Source organism: Solanum dulcamara, chromosome 6, assembly GCF_947179165.1.
Source record: "Solanum dulcamara chromosome 6, daSolDulc1.2, whole genome shotgun sequence".
NCBI lineage: Eukaryota > Viridiplantae > Streptophyta > Magnoliopsida > Solanales > Solanaceae > Solanum > Solanum dulcamara.
Genome location: NC_077242.1, coordinates 6,525,018 through 6,553,015, shown reverse-complemented (window position 1 = coordinate 6,553,015; position 27,998 = coordinate 6,525,018). Strand labels below are relative to the sequence as shown.

The 27,998-nt window shown below is 36.7% G+C and overlaps 1 protein-coding gene across 2 annotated transcripts; it reads left to right on the top strand.

The window, feature by feature from the left end:
- The first annotated feature begins 3 nt into the window (after positions 1-3).
- Positions 4-27,919, top strand: LOC129891539 (two pore calcium channel protein 1B). Of its 2 annotated transcripts, none has more exons than XM_055966933.1 (24): positions 4-241; positions 2,073-2,216; positions 2,363-2,470; positions 10,071-10,166; positions 11,837-11,961; positions 13,324-13,384; positions 13,574-13,740; positions 14,092-14,197; positions 14,332-14,409; positions 15,134-15,195; positions 16,053-16,125; positions 16,954-17,019; positions 17,096-17,239; positions 18,104-18,161; positions 20,721-20,828; positions 21,686-21,749; positions 22,522-22,690; positions 22,981-23,045; positions 23,254-23,344; positions 26,147-26,233; positions 26,408-26,488; positions 27,189-27,220; positions 27,323-27,429; positions 27,606-27,919. In XM_055966933.1, the coding sequence occupies exons 1-23, from the start codon at positions 104-106 to the stop codon at positions 27,405-27,407; spliced, it is 2,208 nt and encodes a 735-aa protein (XP_055822908.1). In that variant the 5' UTR covers positions 4-103; the 3' UTR covers positions 27,408-27,429; positions 27,606-27,919. The 2 variants fall into 2 exon arrangements, with proteins under 2 accessions (XP_055822908.1, XP_055822907.1); XM_055966932.1 differs by having other exon boundaries at positions 5-241; positions 27,320-27,429.
- Positions 27,920-27,998: the final 79 nt, after the last annotated feature.

Sequence of the window (27,998 nt, the reverse complement as noted above, 5' to 3'; positions counted from 1 at the left end):
CTTAACTGAACCTCAACGACCCTTTTCTTTACTGCATTCACTCTTCTTCTTCTTCTCATTTCTGCTTCAGTTTCAACTGTGCTGAGTTTTTACAGAGCAAACAATGGAAGAATCTTTGCTTCCAGGAGAGAGCAGCAGCAGTTGGGGTCTGAATCGGAGGATAGGTGGTTCCAATTTTAATCGCAGAGATGCTATTGCTTATGGATCTTCTTATCAAAAAGCTGCTGCTTTGGTTGATCTTGTAAGCCCCCTTTTCTATTTCAATGCTCTTTTGACCTCCTAAGACTGGCTTGTCTAGTGAAATAAGTTACCCCTTTCTTTGTCAATGCTTTCCATGAAGTAGAGAATAGAGATCTTGCTAGGTAGTCTGCAAAATGTTAAAGAAAATGGTGGAGTGGTGATATGGGTAGTTTTAATATTTGGGTTATTGAAAGATTGGATTTTTGGTAATGGGGTGTTGTATAGTAGTTGAATTCAAGAAAATATTGACACCATTCTGAAAAAAGAAGGGAATTTTGGACAATCTGAGCTGAGATGAGGCACTCTAATGAGTGTTTGCAATTGAAAGGGAACTGATAAGCTGCATCTAAAAGACTCAAAGAGTGCGAAAAATCTGGGTTTTAATCTTTTTTTATTCTTCTATATTTCGTGTGGTGAATACAATGGGAGACAACAAGCAAAAGAGAAAAGACATATTTTTTCTCCTTACTTTTGCAGCTTTGTTATGTTTTAGCCACACTTCTATGTTTGGTGGCTATTGACTTTCACTTTTGACCTCCCTAAGACATATCTGTTTGTCTTAATTCCTGAAGTATGCAGTGAAATCAATCATCCTCTTTTTGTTTGGTCAACGCTTTAATGAAGTAGAGATTTTAATAGGTAATACTTATGCAAATTGTTGAGAGATAGTGTAGTAGTAGTAATGTATGGGTACTGTAGTAGTGTTTGGGCTGCTGAAATATTCGAATTTTGAAATTAGATGCTTAGAGTGGTAAAATGGGGGTAGTGTCTAATGGGTCCAATTCAAACGTATATTGGTACACCATTCTAGAAAAAAAAGGAAGGAAATTTTTGACGAGATGAGGCACAACCAACAGGTGTCTGCAGCTCCAAGGAAATTAATTTAGCTGCCGGAAATATTAAAGACTCAAGGAGTACTGAGAAAAATGTGGGCTTGATCATTTCTCTATATTTCATGTGGTGAATACTGTGGGGGAGAAAACAAGAAAAAGAGAGAAGACATTGAGGAATTTAGTGACTTCTCACAAAAGTTTCATATGTTCCAAATGTTTTCAGTCTGGACTTTTTTTTTATTTGGCTCCATTCTTGTGAAAGTGGAGGTCTTTTTTACTTTTTCAAGAATTCCATGTCCAACATACTACATTGTGGCAGGTTTTATTGAAAAATCACTTTTCACAAGGAAATAACTTTTTTTTTTTTTGAAATAGGTAGCTTTGTATTCACACAAAAGAACTCATCAAGAAACTGATGAGAAGGGATTTACAACCCCCCAGGGGGTGCCATCATATTCAAAATCCAAAAACAAACTTTCAAAAATTTACAATTGTCCTATAAACTCCACTAAGCTATCTACTTCCCCCACTAAATCTCACTTACACCAAAAGTACAAAAGAGTAAGACATCTCATCTTGATCTTCTGTAAGCTGCTAACCTTTCCTTCATAACATCTCTCATTCCTTTCTTTCCATAATGTCCACCAGATGCAGTAACTCTTCTTTTGTATATCTTTTTGACTTTTATACAACTTTTTTTTCCAGAGGAAGAAGTTAAAGTCGACACTCTGATATAACCTTTATACTGAAGGATGATAGCTGAATGTTCTATTATGTTTGCCTCCAAAAAAATACTTTTTTGTCTCAATAGAATAGGCCTGGATTGGCCTACAAGGCTATTAGTAATAAAATGATTTAGTCCATAACAAATTACTCTTTTTTTTAGTTATTTAGTAGAAAAGCCTTGAGAACAATGGTTTGAAACGTGAAATAGTTTTTTGGATGATAAATGCTGAAATTTCATGTTTTCCTTTTCGTAATTGTTGGTGAGACATGCAGGCTGAAGATGGCGTTGGTCTACCTGAGGAAATTCTGGAGGGATCGAGCTTTGGAGAGGCAGCAAAATTGTACTTCATGTTTACTCGTTTTGACTTCCTCTGGTCACTTAATTATCTTGCATTAGTACTTCTAAACTTCTTTGAGGTTTGTACAATTCCCTTGCTTTCTATTCCAGTTTCAGTCCTTTGTATTTTTCCTGCATGTTAAATTTGACTCCATACTTCCTACTTGTTTGTTGAATTTAGAACTGACCATTATAGTTTCACTTATTTCCTGTTCATTTTGCTCAGAAACCATTGTGGTGTTCCAAGCAATTAGCTGAGTCATGCAATAATAGAGACTACTACTATCTAGGACAGCTGCCATTTTTGACAGGTGCTGAGTCCCTTATATATGAGGTAAGCTTGTGCATGGCTGGTTTGTTGTTAAATATATGAGTCTTTAATAGAAGTATGTGAAGAAGCTAAACTTTTAAGCAGAGCCATCGATGGTTCTGATTTTGGCCTAATTTACGGTGAATTTTATTGTTTTACCTATTGCACGTTTGATTATTCTGAAGTGCCTTAGGAGATTGTTGCCTCCTAGTATTCAGCACTGATGCATGTGCCTCTGCATGGTAATTTAAATTAAATTTCTATAGGAAGATAGACGAAGTGTATTGAAGACTGTTCCTGAATTCTCAGCAAATGTTGACAGAAAATAATGAGATCAAAGAGAGGTGGGGAGGCTATATAGAGAACTAATTCCTTTGTCTGGTTTCCCCCAATGGTTAATTCTTCAAATTCTATAGTCATATTAATGAGTAGAGTGTGGATATCTTCTGTAGCTCCTCCTTTCATATTCTTAATCAGTGTATTCTTGCCAGTTCTTTCTTCCTCCCCTTTTGATCAATTGTTTAACTCAAATAACGAGGATAACTCTATAGATCCATATAACCTTGCAGGATAGAAATTCTTGCTACACTCGTAATATTAGATTGTCAGAAGTAAAGGATGCTGTGAGAGTATAAGAGTTTGAGAGAGAACTTAGCTTGATTATTCCCACAAGTTATTGGGGTTTAAATAACTAAGTTTTACATGTCCTAAAAAGGAAAGGAAATCAATACAAATCAATACCTAATTAAAATAGGAGTAAATCTACGAGTAAATCAAGCTACCTACTACATTTACACATATGCTATAGAATATTTCTAGGATTCTAACACTCCCCCTCAAAGATGGTGCATACAAATTATATGTACCAAGCTTGTTACATATATAGCTTGTTCTGGGATCGGCTAGGGACTTGGTGAATATGTCTGCAAACTGATCACTTAACCGCACGAACCTTGTGATGATGTCTCCTGTGAGTACCTTTTGTCTGACAAAATGACGATCAATCTCTATGTGTTTGGTCCTCTCGTGAAATACTGGATTCGGTGCAATGTGAAGTGCAACGTCATTATCGCACACAAGTTCCATTCCTTTAGTATCTCCAAATTTCAACTCCTTCAGTAGTTGCTTGATCCATATGAGTTCACATGTTGCCACTACCATAGCCCAATAATTTGCTTCTGCACTAGATCTAACAACCACACTTTGTTTCTTACTTTTCCAAGACACCAAATTTCCCCCAACTATAACACAATATCCAGAAGTGGATCGTCTGTCAGAGGGTGACGCTGCCCAGTCTGCATCTGAATATCAACAATTTTCTCATGTCCTCGGTCTTTGTAAAGAAGTCCTTTCCCTAGAGCAGATTTCATGTATCGAAGGATGCGAATAACTACATTCCAATGACTATCACAAGGAGAATTCAAGAACTCACTTACAACACTAACTGGGAAGGTAATATCAGGTCGAGTCACTAAGAAATAATTCAACTTTCCGACCAACCTTCTATATCTTCCTGGATTGCTAAGGGGCTCCCCCAGACCTGGTAGGATCTTTGTATTTGAATCCTTTGGAGAATCAATAGGCTTACAATTTGTCATCCCTGTCTATTCAAGAATATCAAATGCATACTTCCTTTGTGAAATGGAAATTCCTGATTTGGATTGAGCAACCTCAATACCTAAGAAGTAGCTCAATCGACCAAGATCCTTAGTCTAAAAGTGTTGGAAAAGGTGATGTTTCAATTTGATAATTCCCTCATCATTATTACCTATGATAACTATGTCATCAACGTACACTACCAAATACATGCACAAACCTGGAGCAGAGTGACAATAGAACACAGAATGATCAACTTCACTTTGTACCATGCCAAATTCCTAAATGATCATGCTAAACTTCCCAAATCATGCTCGAGGTGACTGTTTTAGTCCATAGAGTGCTCGTCGTAGTCTGCACACCATGTTACTAGACTCCCCCGGAGCAATAAAATCAGGTGCTTGATCCATATATACCTCATCTTCGAGATCTTCATGAAGAAAGGCATTTTTAATATCCAATTGGTAGAAAGGCCAATGAAGAGCAACAACCATGGATAGAAAGAGACGCACTGAAGCAATCTTGGCCATAGGAAAGAAGGTATCACCATAATCAAGACCAAAAATCTGTGTATAACCCTTGGCTACTAGTCGAGCTTTTAGGCGATCAATTGTTCCTTAGGGTCAACCTTCACTGTATATACCCAACAAGTACCACTAGAGTGTAAGGCAAACATCTCCTCAATCATAGCTTGTTGCCAGCCTGGAAGAGAAAGAGCTTCACCTGTAGTCTTTGGAATAAACACAGATGATACAAAGCCAGAAAGGGTCGGTGACAAACGATGATAGCTCAAACAAGTATATATAGTATGAGGGTTAAGAGTAGATCGATTACCTTTTTGAGTGGCAATGGAAGGACTCTGTGTAGACAAGTCCTCGACAGGCAAGGATTTTGGTAGCGAGCGTGAACCATTTGGGCGTGGACGATGATGATAGTTCAATAGTGGTTGAGGTGCAGAGGAGAAAGATGGAGTTATATGAGATGATGTGGAAGAATAGACTATTGCGGGATCCCCAAAAAATGGAACTGGTAGAATCTCAGAAATGCTTAATTGTTCAGCAAAAGAGGATGTAAAGTAGGTTTGACCTTCAAATAATGTAACATCAGCAGACATAAGGTATCGCTGGAGGTCAGGTGATAAGCATCGATATCCTTTTTGTACCATAGAATAACCGAGAAAGACATTTAAGAGCACGGGGAGCAAATTTGTCTTTTCCTGAAGTGAGTATATAGTCAAAGCATGTGCTCCCAAAGAAAATAAGGTTGACCGGGGAAACAAAATCGAGTATGGTACCTGGGAAGGCATACGGTAAATCAAATAACAAGATGTGAGCACTGCGTCCCACCAAAAACGCAATGGAACATTTGCTTGAATGAGAAGAGTCCGTTTAGTCTTTACAATATGCCTATTTTTCTATGTGCGACCCCATTTTGTTGTGCAGTGTAAAGACAAGATGTCTGATGAAGAATTCCATGAGAAGACATAAATTGTTTAAATTGAGATGATAAATATTCACGTGCATTATCAGTACGAAAAGTGCGAATAGAAACACCAAATTGATTCTTTATTTCAACATAATAAGTCTGAAATATGGAAAATAATTTAGAATGATCTTTCATTAAGAACATCCATGTGAACCTTGAGTAATCATCAATGAAAGTAACAAAATACTTTAAATCCAATGTAGAACTGGCTCTACTAGGACCCCAAATATCAGAATGAATTAAATGAAAAAGAGACCCTGCACGATTATTAGGATTACGTGGAAAAGTAGCTCGGGTGTGCTTCCCCAATTGACATGATTCACAATCTAACTTAGACAATTTGGAAAAGCTAGGTGCCATTTTTTGAAGTTTGGATAAACTAGGGTGTCCCAATCGTCTGTGGATTAAATCTGGAGAGTCAGAGATTGAACAAACTGTACTGGATTTGTGAGAATTGAGATAATAAAGTCCATTTGACTCATGCCCTTTGCCAATTATCCTTTCCGTATTGAGGTCCTGTATAACAAAGAAGTCACCAAAGAATGAGATGAAACAATTTAAAGCCTTAGTTAAACAACTTATTGACAGGAGGCTAAAGGGACAACCCTGGACAAAAAGAATATTATTTATAGTCAAGGAAGGTAAGGCATTGGCTTGACCGACCCCGATTGCCATGGTTTGAGAACCATTAGCTAATGTAACAATAGGAAGGGTCTGAGAGTAAGTAATATTAGACAATAAAAATTTGTTACCAGAAATGTGGTCAGAAGCACCTAAGTCCATGATCCAAGGGCCAAGTGTGGTGGACTGTGAGATACAAGCAACATGATTAACATGATTACCAATCTGGGCAACATAAGCTATTGATGAAGATGTCTACTTACTCACCTGATACTGAAGAAAGTCATTGTATTCTACTTCAGATAAAAAGAATAGTTGATTGGTGCTAGAGTCAACAGATTTAGTGCTAAACATATCAGATCCGAGAGGCATGAAAACAAGTCTACTAGTGTCCAAAAAATAAAGTAAATTCTGGATTATCCTGAAGAATAGATCTGAAAAACTGCTTGTTGTCTCGCCAGAAAGTTATTGGAAAAAAGATTTGCCAGAAAAGTGGCCGGAAAACACCACTGCGAGGATTGCGATCATAATGGTGGTACTAGTATATGCACAATACCCCTAGAGAGTGTCGGAATCGCAGAATAGTGGAGGTTTTGCTAATATATACATTGAAGTGAGAGATGGCAGGAGAACTAAGTTTTGGGCAAATGCGTGGAACAAATAGGTTCCTCTAAAAGAATCCTTTCCAGATCTGTTTTTACTATGTAGTAATCCAGATGCAAATATCAATGAATGTTGGACAGCACAAGGGTGGAATCTGAACTTCAGGAGGTTTTTGAATGACTGGGAAGTGGAGAGAGTGGCCAAATTGCTAGAGCTATTAGAAAAATTCTCTGGCACCACCAATGCTCCCGATTCTTTGAGATGGAAACATAGTAAAGATGGGGCTTTCACTGTTAGTAGGGCATACAAAATGGAAAGCCCCCGGCAAGGCAACTCTAAGCAATGTTTGTGGAGAAAGGTATGGAGAACCTTAGCACCAACTAAGATAAAATGCTTTACATGGTTGGTTGCTAGAAGGGCTTGCCTGACACATGAAGTGTTGAAGAGAAAAGGAAAGATTATAGTATCTTGGTGTTCATTATGCGGGAAGGCAGAGTAGACCAACAAGCATCTATTCTTGCATTGCAACTTTACAACACAAATTTGGGCCCTCTTCTTTAGTCTCACAAAGACAAATTGGACCATGTCCGAGCATACTGCAGACTTGTTGAGTTGTTGGATAAGAAGAGGGTTGAGCAAGAGCTAGAAGGCATGGTGGAGGATAATTCCACATTGCATTTGGTGGACAGTTTGCATGGTGGTGGATAATTCCACATTGCATGGTGGGCTAGGTGGCTTATCTTTTCTCCATAGTAGTCGTAGTTTTGCTCATTTGTTTATTAACATTTGATTTCTGCATTTGATTACTGCTTATATTTGTTGGTCCGGTTTACTTTGGGTATCCTATTTATCTATAGTAGTTAATGCTCCTTTCTTTCCGGTCTTTCCTACCCTGACTTTCTCGCTCTCATTTCTCATATTTTTATATTGTTTTCGATATGCTTGGCTCTACTGACCTATGTCTTGTTTTCCTTGTTTCTCCTCTCTTGTTGGGTTTAAATCGCTAAGTTTACATGTCCTAAAAATGGAAGCAAATCAATACCTAATTAAAATAGGAGCAAATCTAGGAGTAAATCAAGCTACCTACTATATTTACGCATATGCTATAGAATATTCCTAGGATTCTAACAGATGCCATGAAAAATATGAGGATTAGAAAAGTTGTCTGGTCTAGATGGTATCCTTACAGAGGTTTGGAAGTGTCTTGGGAGGCTGGAGTAGTTTGTCCGGTCAAGCTATTCAATGTTATACTAAGAAGTGGTAGGATATCCAGCTAGTGGAGAAAGAGTGTCTTGATTCCAATATATAGGAACATAAGAGATATTTAAAGTCGTGCGAACTATCATGACATTGAACTTATAAAAAGGGCAGCCCGGTGCACTAAAGCTCCCGCTATGCGCGGGGTCCGGGGAAGGGCCTGACCACAAGGGTCTATTGTACGCAGCCTTGCCTTGCATTTCTGCCAGAGGCTGTTTCCAAGGCTTGAACCCGTGACCTCCTGGTCACATGGCAGCAGCTTTACCAGTTACTCCAAGGCTCCCCTTCACTCCAATTAAATTTTGAGAAAACATGATAAGAGTGTAGAACTAGGGACACTACAAAAATGTCAAAGAATCATTTTGGATCTCTGTCTGTGAGATTTACAATAAAGGTTCTATATTTCCTTTGAAGATTGATGGAAGTTTATCGCGCGGGGAAGAAAAATCTTTGCATGGTGTTCATTGATCTAGAGAAAGCATATGATGATAGCATGTACAGAAAAGTTTATTTGGTGGACATTAGAAGAAAAAGGGAATTCATATTAAATATATAAATGCCATAAAGGATATGTATGAAGGAGCCACCATGTCTGAGAACAATATTAGGTGATACAAGAAGAGTTTTCTATAACCGTGACACAGCGCACATAATTATTTATCCTAGTTATGGATAAAGTAACAGTCAGTATATTCGATGAGGTCGATGTATACTATTTGCAGACAATTGACAAAACCAGCGAGATGTCAACCAAAAGCTTGAACTATGGAGAAATACTTTACAGAGTAAGGGTTTTAGAATAAGAAAAGTAAGACTGAATATATGCACTGCAAGTTTAGCAACATATAAGAGTGAAGCCGAGATGAGATTAGTCGTGATTGCAGTGCTTAAGTGCAAACAGTTCAGATACCTAGGCTCTATATTCCATGAAATGGTATGATGGTTGAAGATGTTACACATTGAATCAAATAGAATGGTTGAATTAGAGAAGTGCTAACTAGGCTATAAGACCAACAATGTCATATGGGAGTAATGAGCCTCTAAAGTCCATCATTTCTACGAGGAGTGTCACATATATGCGGTTGCTAATGTACGGTCATAGACGATTAGACAAGATTAAAAATGATCACATTTAGCAGAAGGTGCAAGAAGCATATATAGAAGATAAATCGAAAGAAGTCACTTGAGATGGCTTGGTCATGTCCTGCGTCTACCTCCAAATGCATCTGTCTATATGTATGCAACCATCTGGTAGTGAAGGTGTTTGAAAAAAATGTGGTAAACCTAGAATTACACGAAGGAAATTGTCTTAAAAGACCAAAAATCTCTTGGAGTTCATGCAGACCTAGAGTTTGGCACAGTGGAAGAGACTCTATTCATGCAATATCAATTAGTTGGGGTCAGTTTTAGTCATGTCAGGACGTTACTTGAGGTCCAGTGTTGCTGTGAGGTTTGTAGTCTTTGTCAAAATAATTTATGCCGGTAGAGAACTTCTTATACCAAATAAGCTTATTATTGTTAATTTCTATTGATTGTTATTATTATTGTTATTGTTGTTGTTATAGATATAGCGAGACGGGCTTAACAGTGCGACGTGGATAGTGAGAATTTGTATAGCGGACCTCAACTTGTTTTCGATTGAAGCATAGTTGCTGTTGTTGGTAGGAAGCTTGAATGAGGAAAACTAGGAGTTCTTGTTCATTCTTAAAACCATAGCTGCATTATTATTACACGAGAATTAGGGACAATTCTTACTTTGCTCGTGAGGATTTCTTATTCATTGTTTCTTGTTCTTATTCTTTACTGTCTTTACTAGGTAGTGTTAAAAGAGGAAAATTCTCTGGTCCAATATTGAATAATAGGGGCCAGATCTGGATGCATAAACATTACTATCACATATATGTAGTTATCTAGGTAGCTCCAGAAGAAGAACTTCTCTAGTCATATGTTAGGCTGTAGGAGAATCGTGTGAAACACACAAACATTAACTCCAGAGATTTCTACTAATCTGGGTAGACTACCTTGGGCTTACTAACAGTTTCTTTTAAACTGTCTTCTGCAGGGTGTTGCTCTTCTACTTCTTGTAATACACATTTTATTTCCAATATCATATGAAGGCTTCCATCTCTACTGGAGAAGTCTTCTCAACAGACTAAAGGTATTTGGTACCAGTCCTTTTGTGTCTCTCCTTATGAATGGTGATCTTCATTTAAAAAAAAACATACATTTCCGTTCCTCCATGTAAAGGATAATATTTTTTGTGAAGATAGTCCTACTCTGACGTTAGTGTTTTTGTATTATGTTCTTGTCACTCTTCTCCCTAAAAGTAGAAGGTGAAATATCTTGGTTGTGATATGTCATATTCTGCAGTTGATGAAAACAAAACATGATAAGATAAATCATGCATACCAGGGAACTCATTTTTTCAAAAATTTCTTACAACAGTTAGCAGTGGATGTTTGACAAAACAAGTCCTCGAAGCGAAATCGAGAGTGACTTAGCACCTTCTTTAGATACAGAAATAAAGAGTACCAATATATCATGAGGAAAATAATCAAATTGACCGTGAAGTTGGTCTCTTCCTCCTCCTCTCCTTCCCCATTTTCCTCATATTCTACATTCAATCTCAAACACCGATAAAAGTAACTCTTTTAGTACTAAATATTCTTGGAGGTTGGTTTGTGGAGTATATTACTACTTCGAACAGAAAACAAAATTATTACAGTGGAAAAGACGGGGCCGTCTCTCCTCATTGGAAAGAGAAGAAAAAGCATATAATTAATCAACCAAGTGCATATTGCTGTTGATGAAGAAACATAGAATGGATTTGTGATGGTGGCTCCTTTTATTGTTGGAAATCTCCCAAAAATAGCAATAAGATATTGCACCAAATTGGTGTGGATATTTTACTTGACAACAACTATGGATCTTTGTTAAGATGTTTAGATTCTTAGGTGTCTGAATGATGATCGTCATATTCCACCATTGTCTCCACCCTCCGGTGCACGTTCTACTGTTGTGTTCTTCCACATAGTGACAAAGTGAGGACGTATTAGAGAGGAGGAATTTTAAGAGCAGCACAATCTCTAATACTTCATCCAACTCATCTTCTTAAGCATTTCCTATAGCTTTAGTGTTTTGCTTTGGAAAGCACTTCCGTGGAGAGTCATTACTAATAGTAATCGACTTGTTTTGTGACTAAAGAAAGGAATGGAGAGGAAGAGAAAATGGTGGAATTGCCTATTTCCTTTGGTTTGACAAAAACAAAGGGGAATGAAATTGGACAACGGAAAAAAGTTCTCATTTTGGATTCGTTTTTTCTTTCATGTTGGGAGGAAAGAAAATGTAGAGAGAATTTAGAGCATAGGCGATCGAAATATTTTGTTATATATATATATATATATATGTATGTATGTATGTATGTATGTATTTAGATTTGAACTACAGAATTTGGAGCATAAGTGATTAAAAGTTTTGGTGATATAATATAATGTATTATGTATATTTTAATTAACAGAATCACTTTCTGTTTTAACTCCTTGTACTTCCATTGAATTCCTTCCTACACAGGAGGTAAGTTCCAACAAGAAGTTCTCTATCTAATAAGCCCACAAAGTTTGTGTAAAAGCGACTCTTGTGGTTTTGCTTAAACTGTTTTCTGTTCAAAACTAACCTGCATAACTAGATTTTTCATAATGGTTTTTGAGGAAAATAATTGTGGGAAGGTTCGTTGGAATTGGAGAATCCTAGGTTGCTTAAAACTTTCATAGGAACTGATAGAAATTTTAGATAATAACAATTTCTTTCTTGTTTGTCTTGATATTTCAGGTCATTTTGCTGTTAATCTTGGTTGCGGATATTGTGGTCTACATTCTCTTTCTAGCAGACTTCTATTATCTTCCATTCCGTATTGCACCCTATGTCCGTGTGGTGTTCTTTATTTTGAACATTAGGTACGTCATTGTAGGATCGCTGCTCATTGATTTTCCAATTCTAGTCACAACCTCATTATTGATGTTTATGTTTTAACTTTCTTTACCCAGACTTCTCCTTCCAAGTGGTGTCACAATTTTCTTGTCTAGTTGTCTTTTTCTTTTACTTGAAAATGTGAACATATAATCCTTACTGGGAATATTGTTTTTATACGCAATTCTTAACTTCGTTATTATATGTGAAGGAATTTAAAGAAGTGATCTTTTTGGCTGTTGTTTCCCCAAATATTAAGTAAATATCATTGTGTTCTACTGCTGTTAATCATTTATATTTTCATGCTTATATTCTTTCATTGTCCATAATGCTTTTGCACCCTCCCCCACCTCACCAAGGAAAGGTGGGCATGTTCTTCTATGGTTTTGTGAAATTTCTGCCTTTTATCAACTTTGAAGTGGATGGAAGTGTCTAGCTATGATTTTAAATTTAATCACTCTGTCTTCTCTCTCTCTGTGATCGTGTTGCCACCTTCGACTTGTTGTATGAGCTTCAAATGTGTAAAGTATGTCTTGGACATGCACCTGATTTATAAAGTTATAGTAATCACAACTATTCATCTGATAATGAGAATGCACCTCTCATTCAAATCATGTTTTAGTTATAAATATATTTTTTTTAAATATGAAGGTTTATATGGACTCATTCATGCTGATGCATATTCATTGTCTTTCCACTGTTTATCAGTGTCATGTTAATATTGCATATGATGTCAAGGACATCGATTGTGCAGTGGAGGCAAGTGGTGGTGGTTGATGATGATAATGGCTTTGCGGTGGAGGATAGTGGTGTAGGTGGTGGTTGTTGTACGGTGGAGTTGATGGTAAAAGTGGTTGCTGGTGATGGAAGATTGTGGAGGTAGTGGGCGGTAGTTGTGTGCTGGTGTCTGGCAATGGTGATGGTTGGTGGGGTAGTGGCAGGCGGCTGCTTCTGTAGTTGGCTGTGATAATAAATAGAGTACTGATAAAATGTTAACATATCTAGGAATCTTTAAGTGAACATTTAATGATTTTTATACTATACTAGATTTGAATGTTTCAGACCTATGAAGAGCTAATAAGTTGTTGTCAAAGGAAAAACACACACACACACACACATACACTCTTAATAGATTGAGATCTGAATGACTCAGATCAAGCCTCCATTAAGTGCAAACAAATGAGGCCTAAGCAGTGTAATCCACTAGATGTTCCTTCTCTTTTTCTCCCTTTCTAAGGTTCAGAAAAATGGCATGTTGGGTCCACATCCTGCACTTTATTTTTCTTGATTGACTTGGTTTTGGAGCTGTTTTTGCTAATCTGATCTTAATTTTATACTTTTGACAATAGGGAATTACGAGATAGCTTCTTCATCCTTGCAGGAATGCTTCTTACCTACCTTAATGTTGTGGTTAGTTATCCTTATCTTTGAGGATTAATGGTTATTTTCATAGCATAGCTTTTAACAGATACAATATGCTAGATGATATAATAATCTAAATATTTCGCACCTGAATATTATCATCTTACGTCCTTTCTCCAACTTATTGCTAACCTAAACCCTTCTCTTTTTGTCTATGTTCTCTTTTGTCCCCTGCAGGCTTTAACTGCTTTATTTCTTCTGTTCTCGAGCTGGTTAGCATATGTCTTCTTTGAAGACACGCAGCAGGGGAAAACGATGTTTACTTCATATGGCACTACATTGTACCAAATGTTTGTTTTATTTACCACATCAAACAATCCAGATGTATGGATTCCTGCATACAAGTGAGTGCCTTAGAAAATTATCTTTAGTTCCCTTTAAAATACTCGCTATAATATTGTTGAAGTTTACCCAGCAGTAGAAGCTTTAATGTGTAAGATAGCTTTTGCCAGTCCTTATCAAAAAAAAAAAGGGATTAGTTTTTGCCATTAAAAGCTGAGTTTTGGTTATGTTTTTGGCTACAATTAAAGATAGTGTCTCCCACCTTCATAACAAGAGCACCATCTGAATACATTTTACTCTCATTGTCAAGCTTTCTTAGTTGGTGTTTGTATTTATTTAGTTAATGTTTGGTTAACTTTTATTTCTATGTAACTTTTCAATTTGAAACCTGTAGTATGTATTTTTCCTTTCAGGGAATCACGGTGGTTTTGCTTGTTTTTTGTTCTGTACGTGTTATTGGGCGTTTACTTTGTTACCAACTTAGTTCTTGCTGTTGTATATGATAGCTTCAAAAGTGAGGTAAGGTCTTCCATTGTTTTGCTTCAAGTTATTGGAAATCATTGCCACCATGTTATTGTTTGCCATAGCTCGTACTTTTCCTGTATATTTTTGACTTTGCACGTATATAATTTGTTATTCTCTTTTGGTTGTAGCTTGTAAAACAAGTGGCTGAAAAAGATCGTCAGAGGCTAAGGACTTTGAAGAAAGCATTTAGCTTGATTGATGAGAGCGTGAGTAGGATATTTCATAACTGGTTCTCCAATTAAGTTTCTGTGGTTTACATGCATTTGATATCCTTCTCTTCCTTCCTTTTACCCATGGAAGAGAAGCTTCTATCCTTGTTCTTCAAATTTTGGTATCCGCATTAATTGTTCAAATTACGATTTACTATTAATAATTTTACAGTAAAATATATTTAACACAACAAAATGGGCAGACCGGTTACGAACCAGCCTGAAATTGACCATGTAAATGGGTTAGGAGCCAATTTTGTACGGGCTCTATCTCTCTATAAAATAATTGGACCCATGCCGACAATTTTAACTACTGGATTTGTTTGGCAATGGCCATTGTCCCATGGGCCATTTAAAGCAGTAACTAGCCTAGCCTGTCCCGTGATCCATTTTAAGTGCTGATCCGGCTTGTTTGACATGAATAACTGTAATGTATGTAAGTATGCATAGGTAGTGAGAGAGAGAGAGAGAGAGCAACACAGGGTGAAGGCAGAAATAACTAATGGAAAAGGAGTTGGTGCTTTCATAGATTTCTGTTGTATTCAAGAATTTAATAAGGTATTTTGATTTATAAACTTCTTCCCCTTACCTTACTATCTAGAGATATAATGTCTAAAGATCCACCAAATTCGATCTTAGATATAAGATTCAAAAGGGTTTTTGTGTTTCTTTAAATGTATTGGTTGACACTCCTAAAGTTGTGTTGTTTTGACATTGGCAGAACACCGGGGTCCTCGACAAGAAGCAATGTATCCTTCTGTTTGAGGAACTTAACAAATACAGGTAAAGTTCATTCTGCACGTAACCTTCCAATGCATTTCAGACATATAGGGGTTCTGCTGCTATGCTCTAGTTTTTCTCACTAATTGACTTATTTTTGTGGTGTGGCTCTTACTGCCATTCCTTGAAACTGAAATTGACCTAGTAGTCACAACTTGAATTGGATAAGGCTGTTTGACAAAATCCATATCAACATGCTGGCTGTAAAGCTTTCTAGCTGAGAATGTAGTGAATCTGTGTTATGGGACACGGCATTTCCAGTACTGGCATGAGAGCAATCTGATGTTGCCACAACCATTATTTTAGACATGAACCTTCCATTGTTTTAGCAGCTTAGTCAGGATAGCGTCCAGGTTGTGCACATTGCAATAGCTGCATGGGAGATATCATCCTTAGTGGCTCCATTCATCATAAATCTAATTAAATCATGCATGGTGTAATATTTGGATTTTCAAAATCCATCTATGAACTTCTGAAGATCGCTTCTAAGTAGAGGTTCCGTGAGTGAACCTTTTTCTATTTTCTGTCCAGAGGTCGACTGGGGAAGGGAAAAAAAAGTAGATAGCTTTTACTTTAGTTTTCATAAAAAGAAAGAATGTCTTGCATTTATCTGAGGTAAAGGAATATTTGAATTTTGATAGATCATGTCTTCCATTTGTTGAGAGAAAGGAATGTTTAAATTGTGATACTGATTAGGAATGCAATAACAAGATAGGAGGCATTACCAACACCTGTATTTGATGATTCACCTGTAAATTGTTGATTGTTCATGTACTAGTAGTACACGCTTCCTTTCACTTATATCTATCAAGGTTCCACGTTGCAGTAGACACTGATACATTATCATTAAATGTCTTCAGGACATTGCCGAAAATATCAGGAGATGATTTTGAGTCAATATTCAATGAGCTGGATGATACTGGTGACTTTAAGGTACTTATGAATCCTTTTTAATTCTCTGATACACTGAGGTACTTTCATTCTCATTACTCTCCATTTTTCTTGATTTGTACAAATTTGAATTGTTCTGATGATTGAATTGTGACTTTAACATTTTATGTTTTAATTATTTCCTTTGCAAAGTGTATATTTTGTTTGAATAGTGATCATCACAATGATGCCTCCATTTGCAGAACTTTTCATTGTTGCTAACGGTAATAGCAACTACAGTTCTTGTCTTACTGTTATGCTCTAGCTTTGTTTTCATATTTACACTTTATCTTGATGATCTTGACCACACAACAGCAGACAAGTAGATTTTATGCTTATAATGGAGTATACCGAAACTATTAGGTTTGCCAAACATTTCTAGGAACATTGTTACATGGAAAACAGATTTAAACTTTTTAAACTCGTGGCATTGATAGTTATTTTCTTCAGTTTCGTACTTAAAATGTCTCAAACTTGAATTTACCTTTAAGTTGTGAAATTATGTGATAGATTAAACTACTTATTTTGTATTTTCCATTCGCTTCTCAAAGTCGAAATATTTGGTTTATCCTATCAATACTTGGTGTATTATTGGATTATTGGATTGGTGATGAAGTTGAATGACTAAGCACCAGAGCTTGATTTTAAACAATAAGCACATCTATCTAGTACCTTACCATTTCAAGTTTGTTAGATCTGCTCAAGTCTTTGAACTTCAAGTTTCTAAAAATTCCATCTTCATTTTCATGAATGAAATCTTCTCAATCACTAAAAATTCCATCTTCGTTTTTGTTTTCACTGTTCTCATGAATTCCTCTGTTTCAAATGCAGATAAATTTGGATGAATTTGCTGATCTGTGCACTGCAATCGGACTAAGATTTCAGAAGGAAGATTCAGTGAGTCCATTTACCCTTTCAATTACAGTTTGAAGGTTATACCAGAGAATCCCTCATGTTCTGTTTTCTATTGTAGTTGCCTATCTTTGAAGCATGTCCAAATTTCTATCATTCACCAGCATCAGAGAAGTTGAGAGACTTCGTCCGTGGCAATACGTTTGAGTACATAATAGTGTTTGTTCTCCTTGTCAATCTTGTTGCTGTTATTATTGAAACTACGGTATGAATCTAACTTTGTACAATCTCTAATTGGATTTTGGATGCAAATAAATTATCGCTCTATGCTTAAGGTAGCCCCAGCATATAGGACTGTTTGTGGTTCTCTAATTTGACCTTGTGAAGTGATATTAAATCCTTTTGGTATCTGATCTGTTAAATCTGAACAATCATGTCTATAAAGCAAAATGGTATGAAGAATATACGTTACGAATAAATTACCAGCCACTGATCCCGCAACCAAGTCATAACAGCAACTACCCTAATTGTTAAAACTGTGTTGAATCAAGCTTAGTGTGGCGTGACTGGCATCCTTCCCTTTGTTATAAGAATTAGTACCTCCTGACTCCATCCACCATGTATCTGAACATTGAACCTGAACAAGGAAGGAACTTTTGTCCTTCTTTATTTACTGTCTAGTGCTTTCGGTACTGTGTGGATGCAACATCAAGGAGGTGGGGTTGCTCTTCTATGTTTGATAAGAATAACACAGTGCCACCATACAAGTTTCTTCCTAAGTTGCTCAGAGAAACCTCCTCTTCCAAATCATTTTATGTTTGAAAGGATTGGCACATCTTACTGACCACCTGAGTTTTAATGAAAGGATCAACATTCTCACCCCAAAAAATAAATCAAGATCCTCATATGTTGTGATATTTGTGATGTTTCACTCATAACTTACTTTCATGGATGTTAATGGGGAAAGCTTTTGTTTGGGTGGTGAATTTTGTGCTTTTATGTATAATAAAATACTTGAGACAAGGACTAACAACTGAAGAAATATCCTGCTCTTTTCACATTATTTTTGCTTACGTCTTTTCTATGTTCAGTATGAACCTCACTGACTTGTTCTGTTGGTGCATTATAGCTCGATATACAGAACAACTCGGGTCAAACCTTTTGGCAGAAGGTGGAGTTCACCTTTGGTAAGTTGCATGATGAATTTCAGGGCTTGGCACCAATATTTCTAGAAATTTGATATGTGCTTTTTCATTCATCAGACTCTGGTTATAGTTTGACCCCAATAGGTAGAAAGTTATTTAGATGGTTTTATATTAGTACTAACAGCTTTGGTTGCCGTTTACTTTAAATACATCAACTAGCTTAGTAGAGGGTTAATTAGTTTAAGATAGAGATATCTGAATTTTGCTGGTAGTATTTTGTATTTTTATTTGATATTTCAAATATTAAAACTTTTCCTTTGTCCCAACAATTCTCTCTGTTGAATTGGAGGACTTAGTTAAGTTCTTGAGATTTGACTTTAATATTGCTAGTTCCTTACTTAACAGTGCACCACCCTTTTTCTTGATTAAGTATAATTTTCTTGATAATGGGGAAGTTTTTGTATACAAGAGGTACACCAAAAAATAGAGAATCTACAGAAAGATATGGTTCTCTACTAGACACACGCAATCTTCTATACAAATAGTAACCTCATGATTGCGCCAAAAAGACATTAAAGTAGGAGGCTATTCCTCAGACGTACAAAATCATCTTCTTTCCCTTCAAAAGTTTTCCTATTCCTTTTCCCTCAATACGATCTACATTAGTGATAATAGAGCAAAATCCCATGTCTGATGTCTTCTCTTCCATCCTCTAAAGGCCCGACTGAATAAAGCATCCTTCACAGTACCTACCCTATATGATCTGTTATACCACCGAGCCATCTATTTAGCTCTCACTACAGATGTGACGCTACCTATCAATGTAGTAAGAGATGATCCACATCCTCCCCTGAGTGTCTACACTAGATGCACCAACTAGTAGAGAGGTACAAGAAAAACTTGTAGGTCCTAGGTTCAAATTCCCATTACAATACTTGAGATTTTTGTTCAAAACCCCGTTACATTACTTGAAAAAGGAAATTAAGACACATAAATTGAGACGGAGGGAGTACCATTTATAAAAGAAATCATTAAAGAAGCGCCACACACCAGTAAGTTTGGCAATATGGCAAGGTGCAGCACTGGCCCACTTCTTTATTTCTGGAAAAATTTCATAGTACACCTGCCATGATCATGCTCAGCAAAGGTTCTATAAAGTTTCACAGAAATCTTATGGTAATGTCATTATTGCCAGTTAAATTGGCGAAAAGATACTTCACTAGTTATTTTTCTGTCTAGGAGGTTGTCTTCTGTCAATCTGCATTTTAAGATGTCTCCTGAAGATTCTTTGATAAAATAATTCTATAAATGATGGGGAAAATCCCGTATAATAAGCAGTATACCAGAAAGTAGAGAACTTACACCAAAGCATGGTTCTATACAAAAGAAAATCAATCAATTTGTACACATAGGCACCTCCAAAAGGAAATTAGAAACAAGAAACTAGTTTGCAACTTAACACAATCACTTTCAACCCCTTCAAATGCTCTCATATCTCTCTCCAAAGAACCCACATTACGGCTCATGGATGTTCACTAATAGAGGAATTCAACTATGCTCCAAATGTTACCTATGCTATGTGTGAACAGGCAGAGACATGTAGCCATCTTTTTTTACATTGTAAATGGGCAGATCAGTTGTGGAATATTTTTTATCAACCTAAGGATTAGGTAGGCGATGCTAGGAAGCATTAAGGAGGTGTTAAAATGCTATATCCTTTACCAATCAAAAAAATAAAGGAGGTGTTAAATGGAAGATTGTCCCAGCATGTGTTTGGTGGTCTGTTTGGGCAGAAAGGAATCAGAGATGTTTCAAGGACAAGCAATGCAACATCCAGAAGTTCATGCTTAGGCTTTTTTTTTTTGGTGTAAACAGGAAATGTTAATACAAACTGAAGATATTTTTGATGTTTTAGACAGTTTGTAAGTAGCAAAGTAGATAGGACCCTTTGTTGTAATTGGCCTTACTTTTGAGGGGTGCTGCACAGTTTTTAGTATACCTGTTGATATTTATATAACTATTGTCATTATCAAAAAGGGCTCATGGATGTTCCTTTTTATACTGTCTCACTAAAGATGCCTGAAAAATGTTTAACCCCACTGAAAAAATACCAACTTAGATTAGCAACAATGGTGCACTTGTATATGCAGTCTCTTGTTGCATCTTGTTGCATCTGAACTTCTTTAGATCCATGTAGCCAAAAGCAAGGTTTACACTTGGCCATCAAATAATCCTACTAATAACTAGCAAAGGTTATGCCGTTCTCGTCCTGCTTAGAGCTTGGGAAAAAAAATGAAATTTCTCTTTAAGCATAAAGACACTAGGGGAAAGGGCATGGGTATTGATATTAAAGAACTAGATACTTCGTGTTCTTTTCCTTAGACTTGGCAGTTGTCCTCAACAGTCAAATTGTGTGTAATGACCTTGTAGACTTTGAGTAATTAATATAAATATTTGAATTTCTTATGCTATCATTATGGTGGTGCCTCTTTGACATCAAGCATTGTTCTTCGCAGACTCTCATCTTAAAATTGTGGTGTTGTGCTTACTCTTTGGATTGAGAATATTTGGGATTTTACCATTTTCTATTTTGTTGCACAGGCTGGCTGTATGTTATCGAGATGGCACTAAAAGTGTACACTTATGGTTTTGAGAACTATTGGAGAGATGGTCAAAATCAATTTGATTTTGTCGTCACTTGGGTCATTGGTAGGTTTCAAAGGTTTCAAAGCCTGAGTTGTTTATTAAATTTATATTAAGTACTGTGTTAGCACTTGGATTGAGATTTCAAATTGTTTGGCTCATAGTTGTATTTCAGATTTCTCTCTTCATATTCAATTTATAAGATATGTAAGGCTGTATCTGAAAGTGTCATTTGAATTATGCTATGTTACCTCACCTTTGTTTGATAATCCTTGTAGTTTGTTTTTAAGTCCCACGTGGTTTATGAATGGGTTGTGGTTACGGTCTTGGACAATCCTCACCTCACGAGTTAGTTTTTGAGGCCTAAGTTAGGCCCAGGGTCCATTTTCTTTTCATGGCATCAAAGCCAGACCTATTGATCCTTGTTGTTGTGTTAAACATTGTTGGGCCCATTAACCCACCCTCCAATTGAGTCCTGAGTGTGTGGGGAGTGTTAAAGTCCCACATTGGTTGAGGGAACGGGTTGTGGCTATGGTCTTGGGCAATCCTCCCCGCATGAGCTCGTTTTTGCAGTTGAGTTAGGCCTAAAGGTCATATCTTCAAAGATATTAATGGAAAGGATAGAGAAAAATCAAGAGATAAGGAATCCTCTGAAGATATGTGCACTTCCATGATTTCACTTCATTTATTAGAGGTGGTTGTTTGTCTTTTGTCTAAAATATGGTGCACTACTGCCAATATTTTTCTTGGTGTTTAAAAGTGATCTTTTTTTCTAATAATAATGTGAACCCAGTCAACAGTGCTACTGCTTGTCAAGTTCTTTGCATTAATTGGCACTTCTCACTTTTCTGCACATAGTGAGATTGCTAGATTTTCTCTGCATTTTCTGGTTTTAACTGATTTAATGAATTCAATTTTCACAGTTATTGGAGAAACAGCTACTTTTATAGCCCCTGATGATCTGACTTTCTTGTCAAATGGAGAATGGTAAAGGCCTCTTAATTATTTTGCTCTTGCAATTCTGCCAAATTTTCCGCTCTCGTTTCTGACATTTGTTGAGTACTTCAATTATTTTGCTAAATATATTACCATGTACAAGTAAAAGACTTTTTGGAGACAAGAATTAGATGCTTTTCTCCATGATTTGATTTTTGTTTTCTTCCTTAATTGGATGGATTTATGATTATTTTTTTTCCTATGTTCTATGTTCTGACTTCTGGATGCTACTCTTGAAGTGAGGTGTTAATAAGATTTAGATGTTATAGCTAGAGAATGATTTGAAAAATTCTTGATTATCCTTTTGCGGCTTGTATAACCTTTGCTTATAATGATAATGAACCTACATTGACCATAATACATTATCTGCTTTTTATGGTCTCCAAAAGGATGATAAGTGGTCAGAATATCAAGTGAATATGTTTCTAAATCATACAAGTCTAGATTCGTTGTACTTGAAAAAGGAAATCGCATAGAATATTCCAAAAGATAACTTAGGATAGTCAATATATACTTATAAAATGTTGCTTACCTTATTTTTAGAGTGTATTTTTCACTTAGAATGCGTCCGTAAGAGAACGAGGAACCCACTATTGGGAGTATGTTTTCTTACTTAGAATGCGTCCGTAAGAGAATGAGAAACCCACTATTGGGTGCTTACAGTTTATTCAGTGTCTTCTCTTTCTGATGCTTTACAATTTAGCGCTCCTGTCTTATGGATAGACTAAATGCTTCTGTGTGCTGACAACTATGGTGCTTACAGGATTCGCTATCTTCTTATCGCAAGAATGTTACGATTAATGAGACTCTTGCTGCACGTAGAGCGATATCGTGCTTTTGTTGCCACATTTTTGACCCTCATACCAAGTCTGATGCCGTACTTGGGGACCATATTCTGCATCTTGTGCTTTTATTGCTCTCTTGGTTTACAGGTATATTTGTTGCTATTAGCCTATTACTATGCTCATCACTCCATTAAGATTTCGTTCCTCTCATCTGAACTCTGTTTTTAATCTTTGTGAAGTCCTCTTTGTGCTTAAATTAATTTTTTTTCTCCGTTAGATTGACTTTGGCTATAGGTCTTAGTCAATATGGTATCATACGAGAAACTGAAATAGCTTTTTCTCATCATTTTCTTTATCGATGTTGAAGTCTTGTCTGTCTACTCTTTTCCTATCCTTCTTCTGCCTTTTCACCCTTGGTTACTTTTTAACTTGTGCAGATCTTTGGGGGGATTGTCAACACTGGAAACCCCAATTTAGCCCAAACTGACCTTGCTGATAATGAGTATCCTTTTGTCAATGGTGAAATTAGACCATTCTAAGGACCTTTTTTCTCGATAAACGACAAGGGGACAATCTTTTTGTCGTTTCATCATGATCTTCTTGGAAGAAACAATTTTATCATTTAATATCAAGATCCTTTTTTATTGTTGCATATTCTTGTAGGGTTTCCACTTGGAAGTCAATCAACTTTGTTTTCTTGACAATCCAAGCTATTTGCTTTTTAACTTCAATGACTATCCAAGTGGCATGGTCACACTTTTCAACATATTGGTGATGGGAAATTGGCAAGTGTGGATGCAGGTATCCTGATTTTAGGATTTCCACAATTACCATTGTATCTTCTTAGAAGAACTATCTTTTGTATATCTGATCATCCTTTATGATGCATATTCTTCATAGATCAGTCGTGTTTTTTCTTACCTTTAAAGGAAAGCTTAAATGAACCAATGGGCCACCTTCAAAATAGGTAGGATGGATGATGACTTTGGTGTCTGGAGCCGAGCCTAATCCTTAAGTGGCTGCATTATTTCTAACGTTGTTGTGTTTCCTCTGTGCTATGATACATATGTCTTTACAAGAGTGTAAAATGAATTCCTTTGAGGAAAGATCCACCTAGAAAATTGAGATGAAATTGTGGTTTTAAGAAAATGAGAATGCTAGAGACGAAAAACTAACATCCATGTGCATTCACTTATAGAGAGAGAAAAATATTTGTAAGAGGTTTACAGTGCGCACATCATTTGGATTAGTGTTTCCTAAAGAGTATAATGGCTCTAGAGTACTGGACAATAATAACAACATACCAAGTGTAATCCCACAAGTGGTGTCTAGGGAGGGTGGTGTGAATGCAGCCTTACCTCTACCTTGTGAATGTAGAGGGGTTGTTTTCGATAGACCTTCGGCTCAAGTAAAGCATATCAAAAATCAAGTATGTATAGCAAATACAATAGCGAAGAAGTCATGCTAAAAACAATTAAGAAGAGAACAAGTAGAAACGATAAATAATACATGACTGAAGCAAAGGAAATAATAGGTAATACTAAAATCGAAGAATAAGATAGTAGTACAGTAACAGTAAGTCAATAACAGTACTGATAAGGGAATTAGACAACGCTCGACTATCTGCTAACCTTCTACCTTAATCCTCAACCTCTATATTTTTCCATCTAGGGTCATGTCCTCGGTAAGTTGCAGGTGTGTCATGTAATGTCAAATCACCTCTCCTCGAGACTTCTTCGGCCTGTCACCTCTTTTTATGCCCACTATAGCCAATCTATCACGCCTCCTCATTGGGGCATTTGTGCATCTTCTCTTCACATGCCCGAACCATCTTAACCTTACCTCCCTCATCTCGTCCATCATGGAGGCCACTCCCACCTTGGCACGAATAGCTTTGGTCCTGATCCTATCTGTCCTAGTATGCCCATACATCTATGGTCCTGATTCTATCTGTCTTAGTATGCCCATACATCCATCTCAACATCCTCATTTATGCTACTCTCACCTTTTGGACGTCCGAGTTCTTGTCCGGCCAACACTCTGCCTATAGCATAGCTGGTCTGACCATCACTTTATAAAGATTACCTTAAAGGTTGGTGGCACACTCTTATCGCACAGGTTACCCGATGCGAGTTTCCAACATTTCTAGAGTACTGGACCTGTTAGAAGATATGACACTGATCCCTCATTGGTTGTGTAAGGGCTTCCAAAGGAGCTCAAATGGTCCTGAACTATTCTACCCATTACCTTAAGGTTTTGATTTTTTGATATTGAAATTCTTTAACATGTTATTAGAGCTAGATCTATTCCTATTATTTCATTTACCTAATATTGGGCCCCAATTTATATTGTCCACACACCAATTCCCAGTCTTAGGCGTGTGGGGGACGAGGGAGTTAAGTATTCCACGTTGGTTGTGAATGAGCTGTTGCTTCCCCTTATTTTGGGTTGGCCTCTCCTCATGCTATAGTTTTTTGAGTTTAATTAGGCCCAATATTCATTTTCTTAACTATGTTCATTACTTTAAAGTTTTGGGTTTGAGGCTGAAATAGTTCAGCATGTATCTGACCCAACTTTTTGGCCCCAAATTTATATTGTCCACGCATCCCGGTCCTAGGCGTGCGGGAGACGGGGGTGTTAAGCATCCCATATTGGTTGCAAATGAACTGTCGCATACCCTTCTTATAAGGTTTTGGGAGATTCTCTCCTCATGAGCTAGCCTTTTGGGTTGAATTAGGCCCAATGTCCATTTTCTTAATCACACAGTTACTTCAAACTTTTGGGTTGATGCTCAATATTTTAGCATGTATCTGACCCTACTCTTGGTAGACCTGTACAGACACTTGGAAGTCTGCATCATGAACTCTATAATCAAGTTACTCATGTGGGAAGATGTTGTAGATATACTATATCCTAGACGACTATGTAATGGTTTTCAAATGTTGTTCACTGATCTAAGTCTATTTAACAATTAGGCTGATGCTCAGATTCTTTCATAATGTTTATATGCACAAGTACCTATACTGGAGGTATTTCTGTTATTCAAGAACATTTCCTCAGCTTTGAGATGGTAATTATTATGTACGAGGTAATTAACAATTTTGAGAGAGGAGAGTATTTCTTTTTTTCTGCTTAATGAGTGTACAACAAACAGATGGAAGTCGAAGACACTTGGCAAATTTCTGATGTTTGAGTGGTTTGTGACATGCCAATACTATTGATTATCCTTCTGGATGTGATTTAAAATATCAACATTCTATCAATATCACAAATCTTGTTTCTTTTTTTGTGTTGTTTTCAGTAAGTCGTTTGTTTAGTTTCTCTTTGTGCCTTTTTGAGTATTAACCTGTACGTGAACAAAGTGGACTTTCCTTACAAGTATAAATTATGTATTTGAGGATTCAATGACCGTTGTGAACTTACTTTGAGTAACTTGTAGTAAGATCTTAGTTTTTACAAGTTGTTGCATCCTTCATGCATTCTGCTTAAATATGCTAATGTAAAGAGTATCGAGATGATTAATGTCATTTTGACAGTTTAGACCTACCTGCTTTCCTAACATGGGTGGTCCAAGTATCCGATAATAATTACCTAACATTTCAGAGCTACAAGGAACTAACGGGGACTGCCTGGACTTATGCCTACTTCGTGAGCTTCTATCTTATCTCTGTTTTGTGGCTGTTAAATTTGGTAAGTATCCATGTTTACTATTCTTTTGTGCCGGGCACTTTCTTCTTTCCTATGTATTTGTCCTCTGTATAGGCTCGTAGCATGTGTTGGTGCCGAAACGACTAACAAACACTTCAACAATTGAAAAAAAAAATATGATAAACGAGCACTTAACGTTTGCTTTGACTCTTCCAGATTGTTGCATTTGTCTTGGAAGCTTTTCAAGCAGAAATGGATCTAGAGGCTGCAGCAAGCTGTGTGGATGGTGATGACAAGGTTAGTTTATGAACCTGCATCAGCTGGTTCTCATGAAGTGAAGCTATTATTACTAGCATATTCATTTGCACGCAGGAACATCTTGACAGATTCTAGCGAGTTGTTGGAGTTCTTGGTTTCATCATAGAAATGCTATTTCTTATTTACACTCGTGAAAATTATAGCCATTGAAATTTAGAAAGAGAACGATTTCTTCATGATCTACCATGCTAGATCATTCGTCAAAAGAGAAAAAACAGAAGCTAAATCATTGACAAAAATATCACTGCTAAATGTTGTAAGCACATGGAAATGACACCAACAACTGTCTGGGGCACGAACCTAAACTTTAGCTATATTTTGTTTCTGGCCTTTTGCCCCATAAACCCTGTTTCTTTACTCTTTCCTCACTTCCTCCTATTTTTATATCCCTCGACATTTAAATCTACATTTACGCAAACAGCAGTTATATCAGAACATAGTAAATTGTATTCTAACCTTTCATCACTATATAACCCTCAAAATAGTTCTAGACTTTTATGTCTTTCTACCAGCCTACCCTCTGTTTGATCCTTTAGTCTTGAACCAAGTACTCATAATCGAACCAATTGGTACTAATCTTGGAGATCTACATCTCTTTTTTTTCCGTTACTTAACAGTGTTGGTCTTTATTAATAATAGTACGTACTTGTGTGAACCTGAACTCTTTGTGTAATTTCAGGATGCAAGAAGTGAGCGACGACGTAATGTTGGGTAAGTATGATTGATTAATCTTGAGATATGGGAAAATTTTCATTAACACGTATAGAATGTAAACCATTTTTCTGATTGGCAACTTCTTCCATTGAACAGCAGTAAGACTCGGAGCCAGCGAGTAGATTTCCTCCTCCATCACATGTTGAGTTCTGAACTGACAGAATGCTCCCATGACAATCCATAAGTTTGCTCCTTTCTCCATGCTGGTAACTTCATTTTTATCCTTTTTTAAAAAAAAAAATTGAATATTATTATTCCATAAAAACCTTCTTTAGCATTGCATCCTTCATCAACACTTCTGATTGTAAATTTGATAGAAATGCTTTCATGTGAGGTGTCAATACGTTGACTCTTGAACTGTTATATTTTTCATTAATTTCAGCTTTCTGCAATCATGTGAACGACAGAACTTGAGTTATTTTGGTGGTGAAGCGAAATTGCAATGTACATTGCCAACTAGTTATGTGTATGTGTCGGGAATTTTCGTGTGTTGTGTACGTAGTATAAATTCCATCGAGCCTACGACAACATTGTAGCTGTTCCACTCCACTCATAGATGTAATTTATCTGCTCCTTTCTTGTGGCACATATGGGAAACATGCTGCTGTATTACTCAATATTGTACACTGATTGCTTGTAGTTTTTCAAACATTCAAGTGAAAACATGAGGAATGAATTTAAACAATTTTTCATTTACAGTTTATAGTGTTTGATCCTCTCTCTTCCTCTTTCTCTCTCCCTGTCTCCATTTTTCTATGGAGCAACCCGCTGTACT

What these genes read in the sequence shown, in the direction of transcription:
- LOC129891539 (XM_055966932.1), top strand. Translation starts at nt 104, where the DNA reads ATGGAAGAATCTTTGCTTCCAGGAGAGAGCAGCAGCAGTTGGGGTCTG. An exon ending in TTCTTTATTTTGAACATTAG is followed by an intron (nt 11,962 to 13,323) that starts GTACGTCATTGT and finishes TTTTGACAATAG; the next exon opens with GGAATTACGAGATAGCTTCT. An exon ending in ATGATAGCTTCAAAAGTGAG is followed by an intron (nt 14,198 to 14,331) that starts GTAAGGTCTTCC and finishes TTTTGGTTGTAG; the next exon opens with CTTGTAAAACAAGTGGCTGA.